The following is a 27,985-nucleotide window of genomic DNA, read 5'->3' as shown; positions in this document are numbered from 1 at the left end:
CCATGACGTCCCTGGTTATAGGGTTTTTCAATACAAGATAGGCTATACGTGGCGGCCGGTATAAATGGTGGGGGAAGAACCAGGGAAAACCCCAGAAAGAACCACCGACCTACGAGAAGCTATTGGCAACCTCTCTCACGTACTGGGGCCCCGAGTGGCCGAGTGGTCTAAAGCGCTCTCCGTTACGGATCACTGCCATCTCACCTCTGTCTGCGTAGGTTCGAGTCTCGGATTCGGCCAATGTGGGTATGTGAGAAAGCTTGCCATTAATACTGGCCGCCATGTATATCCTATCGTGTGCTGAAAAATGGCCTTAAACCCTACAATAACAACAACAACAACTCTCACGTACTCACATTGTCCGAGCCCGAGACTCGAACCCAAACAGGCAGTGATCCGTAACGGTGGCTTTAGACCACTCGGGGGCTAATGATAGTGTATCATATTTAGACACAAAACAGACATTCTTAGTACACCGTAAATAAAATTATTCAACGATATTTTGATGAATGAAAATTTATCTAACCGCTACTGTAAGTACCGTATATACCTGTGTATAATCCGACTCCTCTTGCTTTATAGGGACACAAGAGCCTAATTCACGTTGACCCTCGTATAAGTTAGGGTGTATATTAGCAAGACGGGTCTGTCTGAAGAATTGACCTGCCATGAGTGAGTCAGGGTTGCAGTTTGAAAACAAGAAACCAAACTGGATGAATTGATAGACGGACACAGAAACAGATAGATAGATAGAGATAGATAGATAGATAGATAGATAGATAGATAGATAGATAGATCAAAACGACACCAGTGTAAAATACACGCAAGTCGAATATGTCACAAAATAAATTGACAATATGCAATTTGTTCTAATTAAATCCATAATGCTTGGCATTTTAAATCCCTTCATATGATAAATCCATGAATTCAGTTATATGTCACATTACGAGATAAAAATAGTTCATAATGATCATATGCATATTATTCCGTAATGTGTTAAACATCTTACAAATAAACAATAAATGTTTTCTGGTATTATTTGTTACAAAACCCAAGAAGTCAACATCATTGTCTGATAAAGTTCTGAAATCGTCCATCGTCGTCTATTCATCGTCCCACTCCAGTTCCTTGGTTTCGTAGAGACTGAGCTTTGGCGATGTAAATGACACTTTGACCATACAGCAACTAAACATGTTACAAGTGTGCTGCTAGATCACAGGAACTTCCAAAAAACAACACACTGTTAGCTGCTACTGAGCAGGTATCAAACTCGAGGTTCAGTCAAATGTTTGTCACGTGGGTAAACATATGTTGCTGTCTTAATTCTAATTGGCACTGTACATGCATTGAATTCCCTTGCTCAATCAAAAGGATTGTCAACCTGAAAACAGAGTCTGCGCTGCCTTTACAAGTCAGGGGCTTATCGGGTCACGTGCACTGACATAAATCATTGGATATATCACTTGGGACTTAAATATAAAGGAGAATACTAATTATATCAAATTATTTCTTGCAACAAACACGGTGCTTATGCAGCAAAACCAGGGCCGACATGAGGAGAAATATATTCCCTGGGCCCGGGGCCCTAAGGGGTCCTGGGGCGAACAAAACTTTAATTGTAAAAATGAAAAAGTTTGTTTGAACAAAACTAGGATAGGCCCGGGTGTTTCTTACCCCAGCGCCCGTGATCGTTGTCTATGGCCCTGAGCAAAACATACATATTAATACCAATACAGGTTGTTAGGACTGTACCCACATGCAAGCAATATACTTGCTAGTAAAGATCCTCAATGAACAAGATTGACGGACACTTAACTTTGCAATATTTAGTTTAATTTACCCGTGATATTGTTAAATTATAAAAGTCCAAATAACTGTATTTATAAATAATGCGTAATGAATAGTCATGAAATCGACGAGAACAGTGCATACCAACTACATATTTCTGAATGGGAATGTTGTGATGAAAAAGTAAGTATTTTTGTGTACTGTAAACATCCTGTGTTTCTAAAATGCCCCAAGATTTGTGCATTTTGTGTACTTCACGCTAATGAGACGATCCCAACTCTGCTTGGATCGAATGTTCTGCAAACAAACGGTGACTTATAAGCGAGTATTTTAGGATAGAACTTTAATTAATAAATACCAGTTAAGCAGGTTTTCTCAATGGAATTCGTGTTTTAGTTTCATCTTTAGTTCAGTTTAAGTGGAATCACCATAAATGCAATGTGCCTACTTGTATTCAAACATGAAATACGTCAATCAACACCGTAACATTAATGTCCTCGAGTGTTTCTGTCTGTGCCCCATTAAGTGCCCGACTGTGTTTTGATATCTGACTTGTGGAAGTGTTTATTGTGAATTAAAAGCAGACCTACCTTGGTGTTAACAAGTCAATAAACGTAAAGTTTAACGTACTGTTAAAATATTATTATGAATGTGATATAATCAAGCTACCTTAATTTAGCCTACTCATTTACATATGTGTTCAACATAGGAAGTCAACGAAGCCAAACGAATACTTGGTGAAATAAAAAGCTTTTTCACACAGATACGGCTCATTGTAGAGAAGCTAGTTTCAGAGCTTGTAGCTGATGTAAACTTCTTGAATTGGCACTGAGAGATTTCCTCAAGAATGAAACGTTTTACTATTACTTGCAATGCAAAGACAGTATCAATATTTTGCTAATAAACAAACAAAAAATCTGAGTTTTGATGTCGACGGTAGATTCTGGAAACAAATGTCCCTGGATTTAAAAAAATAAATCTTCGTTGGTTGTGAATCTTGTGAACTAACTGCAACAAAAGCAGAAAAGCGAACAAGTTCGTTTAGTAAAACTCTTTTTGACAATTATTCCCAACGCAATAATAAAGCAAGTATTCCACCATTTTTGAAACAGCTCCGTTATCCCTCCACCTCCGGATGAGTTCTAAGGTCAAATTGGGCCACTTGTTGTTATTAGCATCTGCAGTTTTAGCTACACTGCAAACCTTTATCGGCTGCGACCCTTTTCTTACTCAAACGTATGTTTACTTTTATTAATAAACCAAAAGAAAATCAACAAGCATTAATGCAACATAGCAATACATGTATTATCGAGAAACGTCAGCATGCGTGTATTCCATCTAGATGATCCATAAATACGTACAGAATAATGTGTGTATCTTCCGTTACATAATGCGCCTTCAGATCTGGGTCTTTGCATTTTACTAGGAGTAATCACAATGTGCAACGACAAATCTGAGTCAGTGTTGTTTGCAGCGGGACTTTTAAGCAAGTATGTATGTTGATTTATATTCCATTGCCAACACAAATATATTCGTGAATAATATTAAATCACTTTCCACTGCTTTTGTAAACAAATATTTTATCGACCTCCTCATGTGTGGCTGACTGATTAACCAAGGTGTGCAAAACAGTCCATTTTTGTTTTGACAACCTCAGCCAGTTACATATGCAACTTTCAGTTTATGCAGAATAAGAAAATTGTATACCATGTGTCCAAAACAAGTCTTGAATGGACTAAGTATGACTGTTTTCCAGCATGTTATCTAGAACATAGTTTTTTATTTCTTAGTTTATGTTTATATCCATGAAAATATATAGCCTTTCATTTTGAAATTTTCTCAAATCATTCTTTATCTTCAGTGAATGTTTTCGAAGCTGCATTTTGTTTTCAAAGTTTAGTGGAATATTCATCAGAATCGCCATGGCTTGTTTCAGTATGCAACATTGTATCATTATTTACTAACATAATATCAATATTCCTTTCAATTTCATTACTTGCTTCTCCCCCAGTCTCAGACATATAAGATTTATTATCATAAGAAAAATTAAGCTTGACATGTACAACGCACTCTGTTTCCATCAAAGAAGCGGGTGCTGTTAAAGGCTCACTTGATTGGCTCTCATTACTTGAGCTTTTCGTTGTTTCTGGTTCATGAACAACAGCAATCTTTTCTGCAGTTTCCTGACCATCTTTTTCTACATTTGCCTCTTGAAGTAACTGATAATGCAATTCGGCCATAGCTTGTTTGTCTTTGCACGCAATGTAAGCAAAGATAAGTGTGACTGGGACAAGGAAAACGGATCCAGCCAATACACCAATTATCATTTTCATGTCGAAAGTGATGATGTTGTCACATTTTTCCATCAGTATCGCTGTTGAGTTGCCAATCACTTGGACACAGATGGTAGCAGACTCTTCAGAAATTTGATATAAAGTATATTCTCTCACATTGCTATGAATCACAGGAGAAGATAACATTATGTCATTGCTGTCAAGTTTCTTTAAAACTACTAAGAATCCATAAATATCCATACTGCCGTAAAAAGTCCACTTAACTACAATGTAGTCTTCATATTTTGCTACATGTATGCTAAAGTTTCTATTCTCCACTTCAAACATGTTGAATGTTATGACACAATGTTCTGGTGTTTTGTTGTTGTCATGGCAATTCCCCGATTCAGCGTTGCTAACAGTTCGATGGTTTCCATCAGAACCAATGCATTTCCATGGAGATATGGGAGATACATTTTCAGATGTTGGAGAATTGGACTTTCGTAAAATTTCATACGTTGAATAAAGCCATGATAGATGACAGCTACAGTTCAGTACATTGTTTTCAATGTTTAAAAGTTCAATATCAAGTAGTTGTATAAATTTGCATTCATTAATATTTTGGAGGGAACTGTTACTCAGGTCTATTTGTTTCAGATGGGATGGAAGGTCAAAATTCACTTTCTTTAGATCCTGGTTATTTGAAAGGGTGATCACTCTGAGACCTTGAAGCCTCGAAAAGGATTTCATTTCGATTGTGTACAAATTATTATTTGACAGGTTTAATTCTATAAGTGAATAGTCCAAGCCTCTAAATGATTCGGAGTCTAGACTCTTCAATACATTATTTGAAATGTCAAGCATTTCAAGCCGCGGAGAATGACTAAAGCTGCCGGTATGTAGGCTAGCTATCTTATTATGAGATAAATCCATAGATATTAGACCTGTTAGAGGGTGAAAGGTAGTCTCGTTGATCTTATGAATCTCAGTATGAGACAAATTTAAATGTTTAAGATTCACAAAACTTGTAAAGCTTTCTGCATAGAGCTCCGTTAATGAATTAAACGAAAGTGCTAGGATTTGAATATATGATATTATTTTAGGGTGGAACGTTGCTAGTTTGTTGTATGAGAGATCCAGTTTTATGCACGAGTTCCATAATGATGACGTATCATTTATCACTGTAAGGTCATTGTGTGAGATATCAATGAGATACACATGTTTTCCAACTGTTATGCCGTATATTGGTTCAGAGATTTCTTGAATATTATTTTCAGAAACAACCAGTGTACCATTCTCAGTGATGTCTGACAGCACTGATAAAGTCACATGCTGAAGTTTATTCTTAGAAATATCAAGTCTAGATATGTTGTTCAGTTTATAAATTACACTTGGAATGTCCCCGAAAGTATTAATACTCAGATCAATAGTTGAAATCACGCTTATTCCTAGAAAGTAATCATGAGGAAGACTGGATAAATTATTTGACGACAGATCGACTTTGTGTACGGTGGAAAGGCTCTGGTTGCCAGGAAGAAGTCTCTCAACAGATGCATTGCTGGTATAGTTGCATTTCAAGGCGAGTCTTAATTGGTCAGATGTGCAGGTACATGACTTTGAAAATGTATTCTGAGTACATGACTGGCTAGATGCAGACTGAATGACCAGTATGATGAAATATACAATTCTGTGTAGGCCAGCCCGGTTTGTGTGCTTCATAATGATGTATTCTGCAAACGAAATTAAGAATAGTTATATGTGATTTAAAAATCAAATTATTGTTCTGCAGAATCAGTTTTCAAAATTGTATATTTCCTTCTGAAGTTTTAATTTTTTAAAAATAATTATATTCAAGTTATTTTCTTACATTGCTCTTTAAATCGAGGAATCCAGTGCCAGGAATAAAGGATATTTTTTATATCATGTCCATTTTAATATTCTAAACATTTATAATTTATCTATAGTATCGATAAACTACTTTCACAAGTACAATAACCTTTTTCTTTAAATTATTGAATATAGTTTATTTAGAGAAGGTATATTCCACCCTATTTGTTTTTCCCCAGCAAGGTTCAAATTGAATGCATAATTGCAAAATGAGAGTTTCATTGAACATTTCGTACCATGAAAGACACCTCGAGATGACCTATGGGCTACTTGACTGGATATTATGCAATTCCGAAGTGATGGCTACGAGTTGCGTGTGGAAAATGTAAGTTGAGATTTCCGCAGTAATACCAATCATATTTTCAAGTAATGTATATGAAATCATTAATACAATTTCTTAAGGTATTTAAAGTCAACAAAATGCATCTGCATAATTTAAAATTAATATTGACATCAATTAAATTACTGTGAGTATTAATAGGGGATATGATACTGACAATGGGAATATACATTACAGAAGCCTATCCCCGACACTATACGGACAAGACTTTTCTGATCACCTTGGGACGATATACGGACAATGGGAATTTAACATGGGGAATATTGGGACTGTATACGGACAAGGGAATGTGGGGTTGTTGCATAGGGACAACATGAATGGAACAGGTGAGGTGAAGTCACGATACTGAACATTGATAACAATGTAGTAAGGGACTGACCTGAATATGCGCTATTCTATTGAGAGACAAATACAGTAGACATATACATAGATCACACATACAACATACATAGATTGATGAACATCAATCTATCATATGTTAACTATAAAATCGACTACAAAAAATTGAGGCAAGAAAACAAATATTTTGGAGGCTCATGAGTGCCCTGAAAAGGGCTTTTGGTTCTCTTCTAATTTCTTGTATTCCTGCACCATCTTCTTACCTTCTGTCCTGCAAACTTTGTCTTCTTCGTCTCATTCTTTTCCTTTTCCTGTTTTCTGCTTCCTCCTCTTTCTTCCTCTTTTCATTTTCCTCCTCCTTTTCTATGTTTTGTTCGTTCCACTCCGTCATTTGTTTTATGTCCTCTTCATCCTTATTTTCATTTGTTTTCCTCATTTATAATTTCTCTTACCTTTTCTTTGCCTTCCTTATATCATTTATCTCTATTTTGAGACGGTAATGAGTATAGCCATAACCATCCTCCAATCTCACCAACATTTCCTCCACCATCTCAGTATCCTCAACCACTTCTTGCAGCTTGTTTTTTGTTTTGTCAAACTGATTACACGTCTTCTTCTTTGAGTATTCAATGTTGAATGCCGCGAATCACGAGCGCCTGACTTTATATCTGTCAAGCACGGACGTGAATGAAAACATCCCTTACACTCACTTCACATATTATAAATTACCACACAACAGGAAAGTTAAGGGAAAAAACAATATCTACTATCCAAACAATGGTACGCCAACTCATGCAAGCATTCACTCTACTATCCACAGACGGCAATAAGAAATAAAAAACAATCACAACTACACTATCCACACGTGGGAAGAAGAAAAAAACGTTATATACTATCCACAAACACAAATATATTATCCACACAGAGGAAGAAGAAAACAAACAAACTAATATACTATGCATACAAACGTACGCTAACGCATAAACACACATACACACCACAAAGGGGAGAAGAAATACAAACCTCAACTATACTATCTACACAAACGTATGCGAACGCATATAAACTCCAGAAATACTATCCGTACACGGGAAGAGGGAAAAAAACCCATAATAAAATACACACACACGGGAAGAAGAGAAAAACAAACCCAGATGTACCATCCACACACGGGAAGAGGAAGAAAGCAAAAAAACATAAACAAACAACAAAAATAGCAAATTCAAATATAATATCCACACACGGTAAGAGGGAAAAAAGACCAAAATACTATCCACTCAGGAAGAAAAAAATTATTCCAAATATACTATCCACTCACGGGGAGAAGGAAAAAAACACAAATATACTATCCACACAAGTTTAAGCGGACGCATAAAAACACACACACAAACACACACCACAGAGGGAAGAAGAACCCACAAAAAAAACAAATGTACTATCCACACACGGGAAGAGGAAAAAACACAAACACACCCTCTACTATCCATGCAAATGTACGCGAACGCATACAAACACAATATCTACTATCCAAGCAACCTACGCGAACGCATACAAACATAATATCTACTATCCACATAGAGGGAAGAGGAAATAAGAAACCAAACATACTACCCACACAAACCTACGCGAACGCATACACATACTCTACTACCCACAAACACGTACGCAAATGCACATACACACACACACCACAGGAGGAAGAAGAAAAACAAACCAAAATGTACTATCAACACAAAGGGGAACGGTAAAAATATCTATCAAACATACCCCAACATTTGCTATCAAAATCCCCAATATCTGCGATTCACACAAACGTATGCTCATGCGTACAAACCCCACAAATCAACTATCGACACAAACGTACGCGAACGCATACAAACACACAAATACACACACACACACAACAGAGAGAAGAAGAAACAAACCAAAAATATTATGTCCACACAGAGGAAAGAGGAAAATAAACACGATATCTACTATCCACACAAACGTATGCGAACACATACAAACCCCAAAATCTACTATGTACACAAACGTACGCGAATGCATACACACACTCTACTACCCACACAAACGTACGCGAGCGCATATAAACCCCAACAGCACACAAACGTACGCGAACGCATACAAACACACAAATACACATGCCACACAGAGGAAAGAAGAAAAAAGCAATGGTCTAAATATCTCGAAGGACCTACCCCCGAATAATTAGCCTAGGCTGAACGTTTCCACTTGGGCGAAGGGGATAAAGTCAAATGCTTCAATTGCGGTCTGTCACTTCACGAGTTGAAGCAGAACGATTCGGCTTACCTGGAACATGCTCGATGGTCTACACATTGTCACTACTTCTTACCTTTATTGGGACTACCTCAGTAATCTCTGGATGGATACTTTACTAAAGAATATTTATGGCTTTCCTGTGGAGTTGAGAGAACGCATTTATTGAGAGTTGGTCAAAATACAACTGAAACGCAAACTCAAAATCATTTCTTCATTTTTAAACAATGCTCTTTTTTAAAGGAAACGAAGACTGATTATGGGAGGACACAAAGAGACTGTAAGAACATTAGACACTGTCCCTAGGACACATTTGTTACCAAAAACATGCTGTACAATGACTTGCTTATATTCGACTTTGATCGTTTTAATGTGCATTGTACCGCTGTACTTAACCATTTCTCTCTCTTATGTATTTTTGTATTTCGTGTTGTTCCATTTTAAATATGTGTTGAAATTAACGTGTCCTGAAGAAGGTATAAAAACTCTGGGCATATTTATGTTCCCGTCAAAAGTGACATTCCCTGCACTACGGATACCTCTGATGTCTTTGCTTCCTCTTCCTTCACTTTCTAAGTCATCGACCAACACTTACATCGTGCTAGTTCAGAGGCTTTGTATCTTCGCCATCCCTTTAGCATGTTAATTGCTTGATCTAGCGGTTCAGGCACAACCGAATTTGTCAAACGTTTGATCGAACATAAACTTCATTTGATCATTGGTCCATCTCATTGGATCGTGTAGTGTTACAAAGAGTGGCTCAGTGCATACAGCCTCTTGCGATAAAGTCCAGGCGATTCAATCGTGCTTGCGGAAGTCATTCCTGGCGATCACGACGAGATCTAGAAAGGCACGATACCTTTGACTCCACATCAGAACGAATGCTTAGCCAAGCATCTACACGTTCTTTGCTAAATGGTCCAAAAGAAAATACCCATCCGTCAAAAGATGTTGATATAACGTGGAAGTAGTTTGCCCATGTTGTTAGGAACTTTACTGAAAGGAGTATTGGGAACAATCCTGGGATGACTCATGGGAGAAAGAAAACTGGTTCTTTTGCCTTATGAACGATGGATGCAATACAATCGTTGGAAAACAACAACAGACCCTGCTTTTGCCTGCTAATCATCATTTGACCGATATGCCCCAGTTACAACACGAACTTCAGTCGTTGAAGGATCGCAACGATTTGTCCAAAACAGAAAAAAAATCGTAAAGGTACGGTCAACTGTTGCAACGACTTCAACTCTTTCACCAGAGAGCTTCAGACGAAACACCTCTGCCAACTCTGAAAGATTTTAAGACCCTGATAAAAAATTCAACACCACCACCACTGTCACCACCACTCTCTGCGGCGAGGACAGACGCAGTGCCACCTATGCATGAGAAGAAGAGGTACAAAAAGTCTTTCAAACACCGTTATCAGCTTCCATTCCTAATAAGATTGCAGCGTCCATGTTGACCCCTTCCCCCACTCCCGAAGGAGAAGAACTTAAAGCTTGGGTTAAAAAGATGTTGTCCACTCCTCCTTTGACAGAAGTCAAAAAGAAAGAAGGCAAACCAGAGGAGAAAAAAGATAAGAAGACTAAAGTCATCCCATTACTACCACCATCACTACCACCACTACCCTCGAATTCTACTCCGTGTCAACTTGGACACGTAAAGCCGTTTCCAAACCACCATTTTGCCCCATCCAAAGTATCATCAGCGAAGAGTGGGTGTAGTGGGCATCTACACGTTGAATATTCCGGCAGGCTATTTTTTAAACAGTGAACATTTGGTTGACACAGTTGCTAACAGGTTCGAGGCAGCGTTTGGCAAAGCTCTGACCATAGTATACAAAAGTGTTCAGCTTGATTATCATTAAGTAACTTGTCGCCTACTGATGAAATTTCAGTATTCCGAAACGTTGTCCATCAGGATAAATTATAGTTTGTTTTAAATTTTGGGTGGACATTAACCGATGTAGCACAGAATCTGAATCCGATGATCAACGGTAATATGAATTTGTACAGGGCTTTTTGATCCCCTGTAGAACTGAACCAAGGACTCAATTTGAGCTTTGTATATTCCGATGTGGTGGAGTACAAGATAGTGGGACAGACATCGTTACTGTTAGCACGTGTCATTCCTTTCAAAATGAATTCTAACACGACCAATTATCAGCAAGGTTGAGACACCTAACACATTCACCACAAATTGGTACATACTCACTATTTACCCGTCAGCAAGTCGTATTTTTTGACTGTCAACATTGCTATAAAAGGTGATCTGGGACAAAATATTCCATTTTCCAAAGGGAAGGTCGCGTTGAAACTCCATTTTCAATCACGATTCTCTAACGAGTTGTAAGTCATGTATCCAGTGTACCGAGGCGTCGCTCGACAACAAGGACATGGCTTAGGAGAACTGTTCCTTGCCAGGACATAAAATGCTGCAATCTGCCTTTTATTCGGTGGTTTGGTTTTGAAACCGTTGGTGATACGACGATTTCACGCTTTGAGATATGCCGCAGTGTCGCACGGTAAAGAATTTCTTCAGATTGTCATAATCAACAATCAAAATCTCAAAGAAAGTTTCTTGAGACCAGGCAAACATGTCTTTCTCCAAACGTGCAACGACATTTTAGGCCGACAAGAAACTCCTATAAATGCTGTAGACGCTAAATAGTCAGACATTCCTGCTTCCCTTACGCCACAGCATGGACAAGGCAGACAGAGACGACAAAGACACCCCTCCAGAGGACTTCATACCCTCAGAGCTATATCGTCCATTAATAGAAGAACCGCTCGAAACTTTAACGTTTTTGATTATTAAAAAACCGAGAGCAAAACTGAAGAAAGACAATGATGCATCAAGAGTCTTGCGCTTGTTCCAAGTCGGAACTGGATCTGTTTGCCATGCCACTCACCATGATGACGATGCAAGAATCCCAATGGGTCGAATTTCATTCCGTCTCTTCTCTCAAGAACTCAAGATCAGCTCCCATCGAGTTTGAAATCAAAGTACAGGTCAAAGATCACATTGATCTAGAGTATAGTATAGTATCCGATACAACGCGTGGAAGCAAAAACTTTTACCATTCCCGCTGGACACCAATTGATGATCGAAGATCATATGTTCCAAGTACTGTTACCCAAACGTTTGATCGTTGGTATCGTCAAAAATACAGCCGTCAATGGAGCCTTGGAGGAAAATCCTTCTGAGTTTCAGCACTACATCTTATCCAAGTCGAGATGGCAAAACCTTGTGTACCAAGCCTTTCGAACCTGGCTTTAGTGACGAAAAGAAGATTTACTTCAGATCGTATTTGTCACTGTACGAAGCCACTGTACAGTTAGGAACCAACAGCAGTCACGGCATTACGTACGAGCATTATGTAGAAGCTTAGACTTCGTGCGCCTTTGATTTCACTGTACACCAAGGCAGCGATGAGGGACATTTCCACCGTATATAATCCGGCCAAATCCGTGTAGAACTTCTGTTTTCAAAGCCAATACCTTAAACAACACGGTGAATGTTATCTTGTATGCCGAATTCGACAATACGATAAAGATCAACAGTTTGAGAGAAGTCATTCTAGATTATTAGAAACTATGGAAGACTCATCCCTCTTGAATGGTGGAGAATCTATGGAAATGGAATGGTAGGATACAGTGGAAGCCGAACCACAAGACTAAAGAGGAAGCGGACGTGATGATGAAATCTATATGGCCAAAACAAGAACAATATTTAGTCTCTTCTTTTGCCGAAAACCTGGCGGATAGTATTAAGAAAATGATCAAAAATGATGGCCATGGATATCAAAAGGATAACCCCAATCAATGACAAAACGATTAATCTCTGATGATACGTCAAGAAGAAACTATTAACGAGTATCTGGACGATTGTTGGGTCTCATCTCAGAAAAAGCCGTGTTATATCAGCGGTATAAAGACTGGTGTGATCATTCCTCTCCTCCATTGATGGCTCTCGAGATCCATCACATAGAAGCTCCTTTGGCTCAGAGATCGAAGACGATGCGAAGAAATGCCTACTTGTCAGAGATTTTCAAGCAAAACGCCAGGATTGAATTGATGACTTATTATTACTTGTGAAGAAAAGAAAAAAAAACAAGAAAAGAAAAATAAAACAGCACAAAAATGTATACATGGGATCGTTATTACCTTTTGAATAACAGTTCATAAACTGCTTCTTGAAATCCAGTGGTGTGTGCTAAATATGAACTGCCTCATCGCAAACCTCAAGACCATAAAGCTTATGTCATCAACACGGACGACAGTCATCTCCCAGGAACCCACTGGATAGCCTTCTACTTCTCTAAAGAGGGTTGTGTGGATTATTTTGACTTGTATGGATTGCCACCATTGGAAGACGACATCATCGACTTTATGAGAAGAAATTCCCAGGCGACACGATTTAATAATGTGAAATTACATAGCACATATTCCATGATGTGTGGACAATATTGTATGTAGTTTCTTAATCAAGGAAGTCTTGGACATTCTTTAGAACATTTAGTGACTTATTTTGATCGTCATTCTTCTAAACACGCTGACAAAGTAGAGATCGATGTTTTTGTGACCATTATGGTTTCCTCTTGTCTTTATCTCCGAAACGTAGTTAACATCAATGGCCCAATGACTTCCATCAGTGGAAGTCTATCTTCACTTCACAACGTTGTCAGCCTTGTCAAAATTAGTTTATTTGGTTGAAAAATTGTTTGTTAGTTTGTTTGAAAAATAATGTTATGGTTAATTGTTGGTTGTTTGTGAACTGAATACAAAATGTTGTCAACGGACACCTTCCTGTATATTGGCGCCTGCCCTCCCGCCCACCTCCTATCATTCCGAGACCGGACATCAATCAACAGCGTGCAATGCGCGCATTAATGTTTTACCAATAAATATCATGAGTGAGTGTCAGTTCCAATCCAACTCAACCCCACAAATGGTACCAACTTATTTAAACATGAGTGCGTGTTGGGTCCATTCCCACACATAACAGCCCACCATTCGAATAGCATGGGACAATATTAGCACTCACTGAGTGCGTACACGCTTGGGGGATGTGGCTCCAATTCATTTCCCCAGGAACAATTAGCAAATTAGCATCATGCTTTGCAGGAATAAACCAGAGGCACATGCACTCGGTGCAAACGCCTCTATTATCCATGTAATCAATCAATCAGTCTGACAATCCATTATGAATCGTTCACATATGAAGATGCCTTCTAGTTTAGCTAAGTTAAACGAAGCCTATATACACTGGCATCGTGTCAGGCGAAGCCTGATAGAAAAACCGGAAGAGATAGAGAACGTCAGGATGCTGAAAGTGGTCGAAGACCTTATAAAAGAAGTCTTCATAGAGGAAATCAAGAATAAGAAAGAATAATGGACGGAGATGTACAGACATCGGAAGCAGAGAGCAGCAGCAACAACATCACAAAACAGACAGAGGTTTTGTTGACTGCCGTGTGGACAATAAAGAGTTCTCCTTCTCTTTCCGAAGAAGAAGACCCTATCCTGTGGGGAAAGCCATCCACCAGACAGGGACGCATTCTTAGACGACAAAAGATTGCCATAACTCCCCCGACACCAAACCAGCCCTTTTCAGGGCTACCCCAGTACTCTAGAAAATAGACTATTCAAGTTGCCAATTGGTATGGGTGTTGAGTAGTGTGACTATAAATACTCACTCCTTTACTGATATATGTGCGTGTGTTTGTGTGTGTGTTTGTGTGTGTATTTGTGTGTGTGTGTGTATTTGTCTGTTTGTATGCGTTCGCGTACGATTGTTTGGATAGTAGGGTATTTTCCTTCCCTTCTGTGTGGATTGTAGAGTATGTGTCTGCACGCGTAGGCATCCATTTGTGTGGATAGTAGATATTGTGGATTATTTCCCCATCCCTTCTGTGTGGATAGTAGAGTATGCGTTTGTATATGTTCGCATACGTTTATGTGGATAGTACATTTGGAGTTTGTATGTATTAGCGTACGTTTGTGTGGATATAATATTTGGGATTTGATTTCATTTTCTTCTTCCCTGTGTGTCGATAGTATATTTTGGGTTTGATTTAATTCTTCCTTCTGTTGTGTGTGTGTGTGTATGTTTGCATGAGTTCGCATACGTTTGTGTGGATAATATATTTGTGTTTTATTTCTTCCTTGCGTGTGTGGATAGTATATTTTGTTGTGGTTTTTTTTTTCTCTCTTCCCGTGTGTGGATATTATATTTCGGGTTTGCATGCGTTCGCGTTCGTTTGTGTGGATAGTAGATTGTATGTGTTTGTATGCGTTATCGCACGTTTGTGTGGTTATTATATATGGTTTTTATTTTCCTCTTCCCGAGTGTGGATAGTATATTTCGGTTTGTGGATAGTATATAATAAATTTTCTTCTTCCAGTGTATGGATAGTAAAATGTGTCTTTGTTTGAGTTGGCATTCGTTTACGAGTATAGTAGATACTGGGTTTCTTCCCTTCTTATCCCTTTTGTTGTTATTGCTGTTGTTGAGTTTAATTATAGTGGCGTGCGCATAATTGTGCATGTGCCATTTTTTTCTGACTGCACCGCAGTCTGCTAGTTGTTCCTGGGGAAGGGAATGGTGCCACCTCCCCCAGGCTTTTATGGATTCAAGGAATTCTGATAGTTTGGCCTCAATATGTGGGTTCATAAAGGTCCCTTACAGTTGAATGGTTGGCTGTCATTAGTGGTAAGGAGAGCTCGGGAACGGTCCTGCTTGCTTTACATCGCTGGCTGATTGTTGTATTTACATGGTGGTGAGGGGGGTATATGCTGTTTATAGAGGTTCTTGGTAGAAATCATGTAAAAAGAGAGATTTTCAAGGTTATTATGGTATTACTAGTCGAGGTGTTTAGGGCGTGCTTCCTACGTTATGTCATTTATATGTTTTTAGATATTGCCTCTTTAAGTTATTTATTTATTAATGTTTTTATAGATTGAATGTTATTTATGCTTTATTTAGCAAGAGACCCGAGTCCTAGCCGATTACACGGTTCGTTAAGCACATATGGAACCGGAATCCTAGCTAATTAATCGGTTCGTTAAAGACATCTAGGACATACGATTTTGCGGTTTCCTTAGTTTTGGATAGGTGCTTCGTAAGTGAATTATTTATTAATTATTTTATAAAATTGAATGATATGTTATGGGTTTTTATGTGATGGCTTATTTAGCTAGTTACTGGGTCTTTTGGTTTTGTGGGGATAGTAATTATATTTTGTTCTTAAGTCCTGTTGAGTATATGTATGGATAGTAGAGGCTATGTGAAGTGAGTGTAAGGAATGTTTTCCTTCACGTCCGTGCTTGATATATATAAAGTCAAGCTCTCGTCATTCGCGCCATCCAGTCATCAGGCCCACCGCAAAAAGCGGAAATAAAATACATAACATATATACAGACTTCAAACTATTAAAACACAACATTCTAAACCCAATATTACCCAGACCAACATATATATTAATAACAACATTTAGATTCACAATGGAATTCCAAAATCTCATTAGTAGATAAGAAATAATAGCCCAGGAACCAGATGAACCAGTCGCAAGCATACCAGACTACAACATTGAAAGTCGAGTCAGAACCAAAACACCCTATCTCAACATCAGAATAACAAACAGAAGACTTGGTAAAAAAAACAAAGCAAAGAAGAAGAAAACGAAGACCGACATCGACTTTTAAATTGCCTTCTTACATGAGGTTCTTCCTTTAGTTTATGAAGTCATCTTTTGATAAAAGCTCTATCTCCAAATTCCTGATCTGATCCTTTGATTACCACCATCAAAATTCAAAACCAAAGAGAAAAAACAGGACACAAAATGTATATAGGGTGCCGGACACCCAGCTGATTGGTACCATTTGGAAATTTAAAAGTACACTAAGTACACAAAATTTCAATAATTCGTTAAATAGTAAAGAAAATTATACAACTCAATGAAATTGGAAAATTGCACAGGTGGCTTACACATTATCCGGAAATTAATTGTCCACTAACAAAACTGGACCAAAATTTGATCATACTAGCTTCCGCTTTCAACGGCGTATCGACATACAACTGCTTACTGCGTCACCGGGTGCATTTTCTCTTCGACTCGCCTAGACATGTCCAAAATTCCAAAATTATGGAGTGTGACATTTGCACATAAAAACGGGGATGTGGTGGCACCATACCCACATCACCGACTAATTAAGTATCCTGAACTTCAGGATATAACCGGTCGCGAAACGACTAGATGCATAGGCGACCTAAACTGTATTATTATCATTATCATTCTCGCCATTCAACATTAAATACTCGAAGAAGGTGGCGTGTAAACATTTGGACAAAATGAACAAGCTGCAAGAAGTGGTTGATGATATTGGGATTGTGGAGGAAATGTTGGTGAGATTGGAGGATGGTTACGGCAATACCAATCACCGTCTCAAAATGGAGATAAATAATATAAGTAAGGCAAAGGAAAGGTTAAGAGACATTATAAAGAAGGGAAAAGAAGAAAAGGAGGATGAAAAGGACAGAAAACAAATGAGGGTGTGGAATAAAAAAAAATAGAAAAGGAAGAGGAAAATGAAAGGAGGAAGAAAGAGGAGGAGGAAAATGACAAACAGGAGGAGGAAATAAAGCGAACAGGAAGACACGAAAGGTACGAAAGAAAAAAGGAGATGGTGCAGGAATAGAAGAATTTAGAAAGAAAACAGGCCCTTTACTGGGCCACTCATGTGTTTCCAAAAGATTTGCTTTCTTGCCTAAACTAATTAAAGTCGATTTTAAAGTTAACTAATGACAGACTGATGTTCATCGATCTATGTTTGAATGTTGCATGTGTTATATATATATATATATATATATATATATATATATATATATATATATATATATATATATATATATATATATATATATATATATATATATATTTATTTATTTCCTGTATTTATCTCTCCCTAGAGAAGCACATATTCAGATCAATCCCTTGCTAAATCGTTACCTGTGTTCAGTACCATGTATTCAAAATCAAAAACCCGTTCTGGTCCTGTTGTCCCTATACAACAACCCCTCTTTCCCTTGTCCGTATACAGTCCCAATATTCCCCATGTTAAATTAACATTGTCCGTATATCGTCCCAGGGTGATCTGAAAGGTTTTGTCCGTACAGTGTCCCCGGGGCGTCTGTGATGTATTTTCCCAATGTCAGTATATTATCCCCTCTCACTACTAATGTGTTTGCTGTACCGTGAGATCAGTTGCTTCCTACTTAGCCTTATTATGTGGCCATACATGTACCTACTGAAAATATACAGTGGACTAGAGCACAACTGTTATATTTTCTAGGCGATATGTCTTTGATGAAGAATATTTTTATTCGCTAATGTGAAAATATTTATCCATTATTATCTTTAATTAGGTAACATCATTTGCTATATCGCCTCTAATCTCTTGTTCTCCTAGTACATTTTGTAGGTTGGCAGTTTGCAAACATTTTGTGACAGACATTATATGTACTATCCCATTGAAGTGAAATTGTTGTCCCTATGATTTTTTTGGTTTATCTGAACTGTGATGATTTCGAAAATGCATCATTGTTGTCGTGTAAATATTTTGCAGTTATTATTAATAACTGTCTTAACATAATTCGTATCTTTGATGATAATTGGGAAAAAATGTACTCAACTGTTTGAGCAGTGCGTATCTTGTAGGTATATTCATGTTTATTTTTACTAAAAGTTCTTTTTAATTTGATCATAGTGTAATGGGTGCTTTTTGCAGTGTCTTTGAAACCTTTTTGTGAAAAGTAATTACTCTGTTTTCTAATCAACGTTTCGGTAAGGACATCGAAGAAAACTTATTAAATAATTCCTGGTGTGTAGCCATAATTGGATGTAACTTTCTTCGATGCTTGGTTTTGGATTTTGACAGGTTCATCTTGTAATACTAAATTATGGGGATCCCGGAATGTATAATCATATTTTAAAATAGATCTGAAACTGTTTCTTAAATACAGTAATGAAAAGTTGTCTTGTAAAGACAAACTATGGTTTGTCTTGGTTTAGATTCCTGAAAGTTATGGCCGCACTGCAGATTCTAACAATTCCTACATCTGAGAATCTTAGTCGAGATCATTCAATAAAATGTTCCTACCAGCGAATATGATGTATTAAGTTAAGTAAGAAATTAGTTTGTTGTCATTTTTATTCTATTACATTTCGGGGATTTGGAACTACACGTCTATTTTTTACATTTCAGGTATGACTTAAAAACAATAGGAAAAAGAACAATTGAGCTGTATATGTTGATTTTTATTACAAATGATAATAAACGTTGCAATTTAAACTGATGGCAACGTTTCGCAGCTCCTTCTTGCTATTATATGCTGGCTTACAGTTTGTATCAATCGAAATGCTAATATTAAGCCAGAAGAAATTGGATTTGTCAAGCTAATATTTCTCCACTTGCAAAAAATGAGTAAATTTTCCAATATGACCCATGAAATGTTTATGATGTGTTATCCTTCCAGTTTAAACATGTATGTCACATGTTGTGTGTGTGCATTTATCTGCAAAGACATATGGGATTTAGGTTTTCTATAGTTGTACACCATTCTGTGGGAGCTTGGGGATCATTAATATGCAAGACTTTGGAAGAAATTAAGAGCTATGTAATGCATTTGATCATGAAGAGCAAAAATTGGATTTTGACTCACCTTCATCAACAAGCTGAGACGTAGGTATCACCCGTTGTCTCACCTGGATATACATGGTGTGATGTAGCTACGAACGTTTCATCTCACTTCCACAAACATGGTGAGACGTACCTATCACTTTTCTGTCTTACTTACATAAACATGGCGAGACCTACCTATCACGTTTCTGTCTTACTTACATAAACATGGTGAAACGTACCGATCACCTTTTCAGCTAGTGATGGCTTTAGTTTTGGCATCCATGTTAGGATTCTATGTTAAAGTTTCATGCTAATGCTTTAGAAAGTGATGCAAAATGACGAGTAGTACATTAAGGTACAGATTCGGGTGCTTTACCAAATTTTATTCAAACTTTGCAGTATATTTAAATTAGAATGCTGCATTTTGTCACCCTGATCTGCATCTAACACTTAGTTTTGGTGAAATTGTTGCACTTAGATCATGACAACATATTTGTTTTGCATCCTGTATACATACGATTATACATGGAATGATGAAACTTGGTGAGGAATGCACCTTGTTGCGCACTATAACCTCATGTAAAGGTAATTCGTTGAACTTCTGGTCGTGCTTTACTAAAACCTGATTGTGGGTTTGTTTTTCAACATGGCTGAGCCAAAATCATTAAACTGGACTATTGCATACATCTATCAGTAGCACGCCCTTCAAATGTTTTAATTTGGTTTTCATTTTTGAGGCGCTGGTTATGCTAGATTTGACACATTATCAGTAAATATTAGACTTTTAAAGCAAATTATGTGGAGCGTAGGCCATAATTAAACGTCGTCGAAAGAAACTTGCAACAATAAATATTGCTTGTTATCAACACCCGTTTGAATGTCTGATCAGATAAACATTTAGTGTAGAGTTCAAGTGTCCGTTAATTAGTTATTATATATTTTCAAGGTAGCTAATAATTACCTTTCAAATACGACAGAGTGGGATCAAATACTGGTGTTGTTGGGGACTTTTTTGTGATGAATTTATGTTTTGAGAGAAAACTAGCTAAGCATGGGAGGAAAGCGCTGTCACAGAATAAGGCAAGAAATAACTTGGTTTTTCCTTAGAACGATTTGACTATCTTTCGTTGTACATGCGTACAACGTTACCTAGGGTGAATAATTGTTTTTCCAGGTAAGCTATTGTACTATCATGTATCTCGTCGAAAATTACTTGTGACGAGAGATATTAAAACCACGATATACAAAGGTATTTTACCCCGACTATTATTCACTCTCCTATGCATTTAAGATATATTCCATTTCTAACCGACACTGGTCGTTTTGATCTTGTCGAGGAGTGAATGTTCCCCATTGTGTTCTACAGCCATAGGGGTATGTGTTAAATTTATATTTTATTGGATGTGTGAAGCTTATTAAGGTTTAAATGTCATATCGTGTAATGATGCATTTACTACTATACTGATCAGAAACGTTGTGAACATTGAATTACAAGTTGATATTATAGTTTAACCTATTAGCATATATCTATAAAAAGATTCAGAACCCATTATTATGATCAGTTTGGTTGTATTGTAGTTGTTCATGGCTGTTATGGGCTGACTGAAGATGTTTAGGTCTGTTTAGAGCTGACTGAAGCTGTGTAGGGCTGACTAGCTGTTTAGTGCTGCTTGCTGTCTATACGTACATGTGCACGTGTGTCTGTACACGTGGCGTAGCCAATACAAGAGTGCTATATGCTGTCTCTGCGTATGTGTATACGTATCTCTGTACCTATGGTGAATCATTGAAGGGTGTGAGCAGCCGATAAAAGTGTAGGCCAACCCAATGATTCTGTGAAACTGTGTGGTTCATCAGTTTATGAATCATATGACTGTACAAGTTTCTAGAGGCATATGTTTGTTCCAAATGATGTTTCTATCGAGTACATTTTCAGTTGCATGAGATTATTTTGAATCGTATTGGTATTCCAGGAGATTATGCGAATCTCACTTCCATAGCATACTATTGGAAATTATGGGAATTTCACTTACAGTGCATAATAATTTTTTTAATGCATTTGCAGTCCATGAGTTTATTTGAATCTCACTTTTCATACGTATGATAACATGAATCATATTTTCGTTTTTCAATTCGTTAATGTTTGTGTAGAGTGATTGGACCAATCGTATATTGAGAGAATGAGAGAATCGTATTTATACACCATATAATTTTTTTCTTTATTAATTCATTTTGTAATTTTCTATCGTCCATCATATTTGTGTTTGCGTTATTCATTTAATCTAAAGCCCACTCGGTTTATGTTTTGTTTCAATAACTAGATATGAAACAGAAGCAAATATAAAACAAAGAATTACACATCTTGTGTAAAAAGAAAAAACTAAATATATTTGTTTTTGTTAGGACATGTTGTACTTCCTTTCAAAATATTTACTTGAAATATCTCAAATATCTGGCCTCCATGTTCATATTATGAACATGAAATGTTCTACACAATCCATTAATATGAATGGATTCATATATATATATATATATATATATATATATATATATATATATATATATATATATGGTTATACATGTACTTGCATATCGTTGAATGGCATAGCAGCGCAATACTCGCTGTATAGTGATGATTATAAATATATTACTAAATAAAAATCAGAGTGAAATAACATTTTAGTTCAGAAAGTGGCGTCCATTTGTTTCTCAGGTTTAAAAATACTTTCATATAATATTGTTGTTGGATATTGTGAATGTTCCTTGTTCTTTAAACTCTTGCGAATCGGACCACGTAACATTCTGGTTCCTCAAATGTGCTGAAACAAGATTTTATTTCTTACAGACTAATGTGATATGCATATTTAATTTTTTTATTTGTCAGTTTTGCATTTCTTTTTTAATCCATAACATGCTCTTGTAATACAATATTGTTTGCTGGACTTTACCTTGTCCAGAAGTGAGTTCAATTATGTTTGACCTGATTATCAGTTATTTGATTTCATTGATGTCAACAACTAATGATAGTTTCGTATCATCTATGATAAATGAAACATAATATCCAAAGATGACCTTGCTAAAAAAATCAGTGACAGTTTTGGTAAATAACTTTTTAAAACATTTTTGTATGTTTCTTAGAGTATGAAGCATTAAGTTGAGTCAAGATCATACCTGGACTACTTGATATTCATCATGTGCCAATTACCAATAAATCTCTTCTTTTCCAGAAGAATGAACTTGTAACCCTCATCCTGGAATCTGTTTTGCCTCTTAAATCGTCCCATAACTGATGTTTTGATAAAGGTTTGTCAGTTGGGCTTAAAACACTTGATACGTCAAGTTTTATTATGTTGTCTCCAGTTTGTGTTGAATTTTATGTTCTTCAAATTATTGAAATCAAGTGATTATTTTCTATGGAAATTCAAAAGTGCTGACTAAATCCTTGAATAAAGATATTTTTCGGATTTTATACTGAATTCAAACCTGGAATAATAGGTATATAATTCAAAAAGAGACTGTTGACACACCAGCACTTAACGGATTATAGCAGACGTAAATCGCCTTCGAATTTTTATCTCATCGGCACTTGAGCTCAGTTGCATTCAGGATTTTTTATTACTAGAACTTATGTTTTTAATTCCTATATCATTTTTGGATATAATTCGTAATACCGTGTGTTTCTTTTTTTTTTTTCTTCACTTCGTACAATAAATTATTTGTTAAATTTTACAAAACTTGTTGTCTTCACTCTTCTGTTTTTTTAAGTGTATAGACTTGTGACAGAAAATTGGGAACTCTTATATAAATATATAGGTTAATAAGTGGTTTCAAAGATCGATATTTTATATGTACGCAAGCCGATATAATTTCAATGTTAAGAAGGGTCAAATATGCTTGAAAATTAAGTCACCTCTACAATTAGCATGCAGTGTTGTGAAACAAATTCTAAATTACCATCAAAGAATTAATACCAGTGCTATGTATAGTCCACATTACCATCAAACAATGAATATTATTGCCCGGTATATTCTACATTACCACCAAACAATGACTACCAATGCCCTGCATATCTCAAAAGGATAATGTACGCTTGTTGTAGCTATCACAAGGCAGTACTGTGGCTTTCATGTTTCCCAACGCCAAATTATAATTACTATTTTTAATGATTTGACTCTTCATTGGCAAGTACAAAAAGATTTAAGGCCTATTATGGAGCTTACCGGATGTGGAGCCCTTACCCCAAGCCCGCCTTACATGTTTAAGGCTCTCCTTATGCGGTATTTTCGGATCTACCCCTGAACAAGAATATCATGAGCTATATATAATCTGCTGTGTTGACAGGTAATTCGTTTAAGTAGACAATGTGTCACATGTGTTTACTTCTAGTTCTGGTATCATGGAGCAGTTAATGAATGATATCATTCATCTCATCGTCTCAATATTCAATGACGAAATGCACATATAGCTTGGATTCTCACTTGTTTATATGTGGAAATTTAATGACTAAATGCACATATAGCTTGGATTCTCAGTTGTTTATATGTGGAAATTTAATGACTAAATGCACGTATAGATTGGATTCTCACTTGTTTACATGTGGAAATTCAATGACGAAATGCACTAATAGCTTGGATTCTCACTTGTTTATATGTGGAAATTGAATGACTAAATGCACGTATAGATTGGATTCTCACTTGTTTACATGTGGAAATTCAATGACGAAATGCACTAATAGCTTGGATTCTCACTTGTTTATATGTGGAAATTTAATGACTAAATGCACGTATAGATTGGATTCTCACTTGTTTACATGTGGAAATTCAATGACGATGTGCACGTATAGCTTGGATTCTCGATATTTGTTTACACATGGTAATTCAATAAAAATATGCACTTATAGGCTGGATTCTCGAATCCGGTTTACATGTTGAAATTCAGTGAGTATATGCACGTATAGCTTGCATTCTCGATTCTTGTTTACAGGTGGAAATTCTATAAAGATATGCACTTGTAGTATTGATTAAGTTACCTAGCTACCATCTTTCTCTCTCTCTCTCTCTCTCTCTCTCTCTCTCTCAGACACGCACACACGCACACACACACGAAATGATATAAGTATATAGTATCCATCTTGAGAAAATGCTACAAATTTGTGGGAGTAGTCGATACTTACTTGGTGAAGGGTGTCGGACATAATGGTAGCGTATCATATTTAGACGTAAAAGTACTTATATAGAAAAGGGGCCCCGAGTGGCCGAGTGGTCTAAAGCGCTGTCCGTTACGGACCACTGCCATCTCACCTGTGTCTGCGTGGGTTCGAGTCTCGGATTCAGCCAATGTGGGTATGTGAGAAAGCTTGCCAGTAGCTTCTCGTGGGTCGGTGGTTCTTTCAGGGGTTTTCCCGGGTTCTTCCTCCACCATTGATACTGGCCGCCATATATGGCCTATCGTGTGCTGAAAAATGGCGTTAAACCCTACAACAACAACAACAACAACTTATATAGAAAAGGGCTTTAATAGTAAGTCCTTTCAGTGTTGACTTAATTTGCTTTAGTTGTATTTTTGTTACATGTTCCTGTTCTTTTGTGTTAATGAATCAGAGAACATTGTACTGCCAATGATCTTTGGTTTAATCTATGAACGATAAATAAATAGATACCACTAGGTACACAAGTAATGTCTTTGTACAGCAAATGAAGCAGTGACAACACCGAGATGTACATGCACACATGCATGCATGCACGCATACATGCATACATACATACATACATGCATGTATACATGCATGTATACATAAAAACATACATACAAACATACATACATTTAAGAGGTTCGAAATAGTATAGCTCTGTGCAACAAAGTTCTCAGAGTGCAGTGCATCAGTGCATCCCGATAACAACTACCCGATCACAACTTTTCATCTTGCCAGTATGATTATCCAATTACTAAATTATATTTTGTGTTTACTTTTTGGCATGTTCGTTCATGCACTGGAAAACTGAACTTCTAACCACATGAAAGTAAAACATATTTTGAAGAGCTATTAACCTTTTATTATAACAGTTTGTACATCACTATCATATAGTTTTTCAGAACATCTAAACACCTGAGATTCCATGGTTTTATTTCATTAGATTTCAGATCCGAGGCCAATGTTTTTACATGAAATTTTGAATATCACTGGCTATAGGGATTTTTTCATACTGTTCTGTAGTCCAGTTGTCTAGGTCGACCAGATGTTTCTTTTTTATAAACGGTTTCTGGCCAAAGGTTTAGATGATAGGTAGGGAGTGGTTTACGATTTTCCATGAAAAGGTTTATGGTCTGTATCCTTAGTGACCCTTTTCTCGTCATATAATTCTGAAGGCTACTGACCAAGAATTTTCTTTAAATATATAGAGGATAGGGACATGATTGACTAGGGTTTATTTACAGCGTAGACAGAAATGGTCACATACTGGTTTGATAAAAATGAAAGAATGGTTTGGACTGAATGAAAAGACATTAACCTGTTTAAAATGAAACAAACCGGGTAAGTGAATCTGAACCTGTGTCTTTCTAGCTAATTGAGTGTTATTTATAAGAAATACATTGCAGAAAACAAGAAAGAAAAGTAATCAGAACGTATGTACCTTTACGCTTGAAAGGTGTGTATGAATGTTCGCATGTACTTTTACTTCTAAATGGGCGTGAATGAATGTTTACCGTAATTTAAACATGAGATTTAAAGTAATCGATTAAGTTTTATGTCACAAAAATGGTCCTGGAATTAGAATATTAGGGACAGGGATATATAGTGGAATAATTGGATGGGACAAGTGTGGCAATGAAATGTAAGGGCGAATTAGTGGACAGCAAATTCGATATCATCATAATCATTATCCCCATTGTTATTCAGACCTCTCACATACATTTTAAAAGTGATGAAAAATAAACCTTTTCGGCGTATTTGATTAAAATAAATATTTGGTCATCTAAAGGATGGTGGGATGGAAGAGAGACAAGTTCGGCTACTTTGGAAGTCCATCTCTTAGTCTACACACAGTCTGCCGTAAAACATGTCGCTAAGACAATATGTAGTCTGCCATACAATAGTCTAGTTACGACCAAATGTAGTGTGCTATTTATTATACAAGACTATCTTAAAGACTGCACGCAGTCTGCCAAACAAAAATGTCGCTTAGACTACACGTTGTCTGCCATACAAGAAAGTACTTACGACTACACGTAGTTTGCCACTATACAAGACTATCTCTAAGACTAAGTACAGATGTGATGATGATGATGACGATAACATGATAGCACTTACCTTACACAACTTTCACCCTATTGTATTCATATTTCAATGTATTTGGCAAATGATTTAAAAAAGTATAAATGACATTCATTTGTGTGCATGTTGAAAGGAAAGGTTAATGTCAATATATTAAATCTTACCTTATAAATGGCATCACACAAAGGAAGAAAATAGCGTACTTTGCTGAAAACGTTGTGTGAAGGCGTCCTTATCTGCGAAAGCAGGTGAGGTGAATGGTGAGAGCTTCACATGTATTGATTTATATATAGATAGGTTATATCTATTTTCAGATGCCGGCGTACGTAACACACATGGGTGCATGTGTGCAGAGTTTTACCTGTATATTATTTGCTGTCTATTTTCGTACGTTACCTGTTTTGCAAAGTAATTCTAACTTGTACTTGCCTTCGTGGCAAAAAATAATGTCTATAGTGGAAGTGTAATAATTTAAATAGGTTCGTGCGGCATGTTTTTGTTGTCTAAAGTTAAGATGTGGTTACCCACATTGCTCGTTGCTAAATGAATGGATTTTGCTTCAAACCATAATCGAGGAACCCATGTCTCCAGCGGCTGCGCGAATGGGGTAAGGGTTCGCAGGGGCCAATTACTCTAGTCACTAGGCCGTTGGGATCTATTTGTTTTTTGCAGTTGAAATTTTCAACGGAGGCAATCGTTTAGAAAACATCAATTTCAGAGGGGTGGGGAGGGCAGAGTTTTGCTACTGACATGAAAAACTATTTCTGTATCTAAGTAAAATCCCTCTAAAGTACAGTGTCCCCAGCCACCTCAGTCCATCGCGCCGCCGCTGCTTGTCTCACCTTTAACTTACTGATCCGCTTTATCATGGGTGTTCAAAACGACCTTACGTACAGATAAAAATCCTGATTTATTTCTGCATTTTCAGAACATAATTGAAAAAATCTGTTAATAAACATAAAGCTACAAATTACCGTAAGGAAAATAAATACGTAAGGAACGGGGTAGAAAACTCTTGCGCCGGAAAAAAAAAACTATTTGCGAGCCAAATTTCATAACTTCAATAAAATATATTTCATTTTTGACAGGTGGAAGATAAATTAGTAGATATGGTTTCAAAATT

The 27,985-nt window shown here is 36.8% G+C and overlaps 1 protein-coding gene across 2 annotated transcripts; it reads right to left on the bottom strand.

The window, feature by feature from the left end:
- Positions 1 to 828: 828 nt before the first annotated feature.
- On the bottom strand, positions 829 to 27,113 carry LOC149784571 (uncharacterized). Of its 2 annotated transcripts, none has more exons than XM_089932648.1 (2): positions 27,027 to 27,113; positions 829 to 5,791 (listed from the first exon to the last, which is right to left on the bottom strand). In XM_089932648.1, the coding sequence occupies exon 2, from the start codon at positions 5,778 to 5,780 to the stop codon at positions 3,678 to 3,680; it is 2,103 nt and encodes a 700-aa protein (XP_089788774.1). In that variant the 5' UTR covers positions 5,781 to 5,791; positions 27,027 to 27,113; the 3' UTR covers positions 829 to 3,677. The 2 variants fall into 2 exon arrangements, with proteins under 2 accessions (XP_089788774.1, XP_089788773.1); XM_089932647.1 differs by lacking the exon at positions 27,027 to 27,113 and adding an exon at positions 23,810 to 24,027.
- Between the last annotated feature and the right edge of the window lie 872 nt (positions 27,114 to 27,985).

This window comes from Sinohyriopsis cumingii, chromosome 14 (genome assembly GCF_028554795.1).
Source record: "Sinohyriopsis cumingii isolate HCF-2022 chromosome 14, ASM2855479v2, whole genome shotgun sequence".
NCBI classification, from domain to species: Eukaryota; Metazoa; Mollusca; class Bivalvia; order Unionida; family Unionidae; genus Sinohyriopsis; species Sinohyriopsis cumingii.
The sequence above is the reverse complement of the archived record's forward strand: the minus strand, read 5'-3'. Positions and strand labels throughout refer to the sequence as shown.

Bases quoted from the DNA above. Each gene is read 5' to 3' on its own strand.
- LOC149784571 (XM_089932648.1), bottom strand. From the start codon at position 5,780: ATGAAGCACACAAACCGGGCTGGCCTACACAGAATTGTATATTTCATC.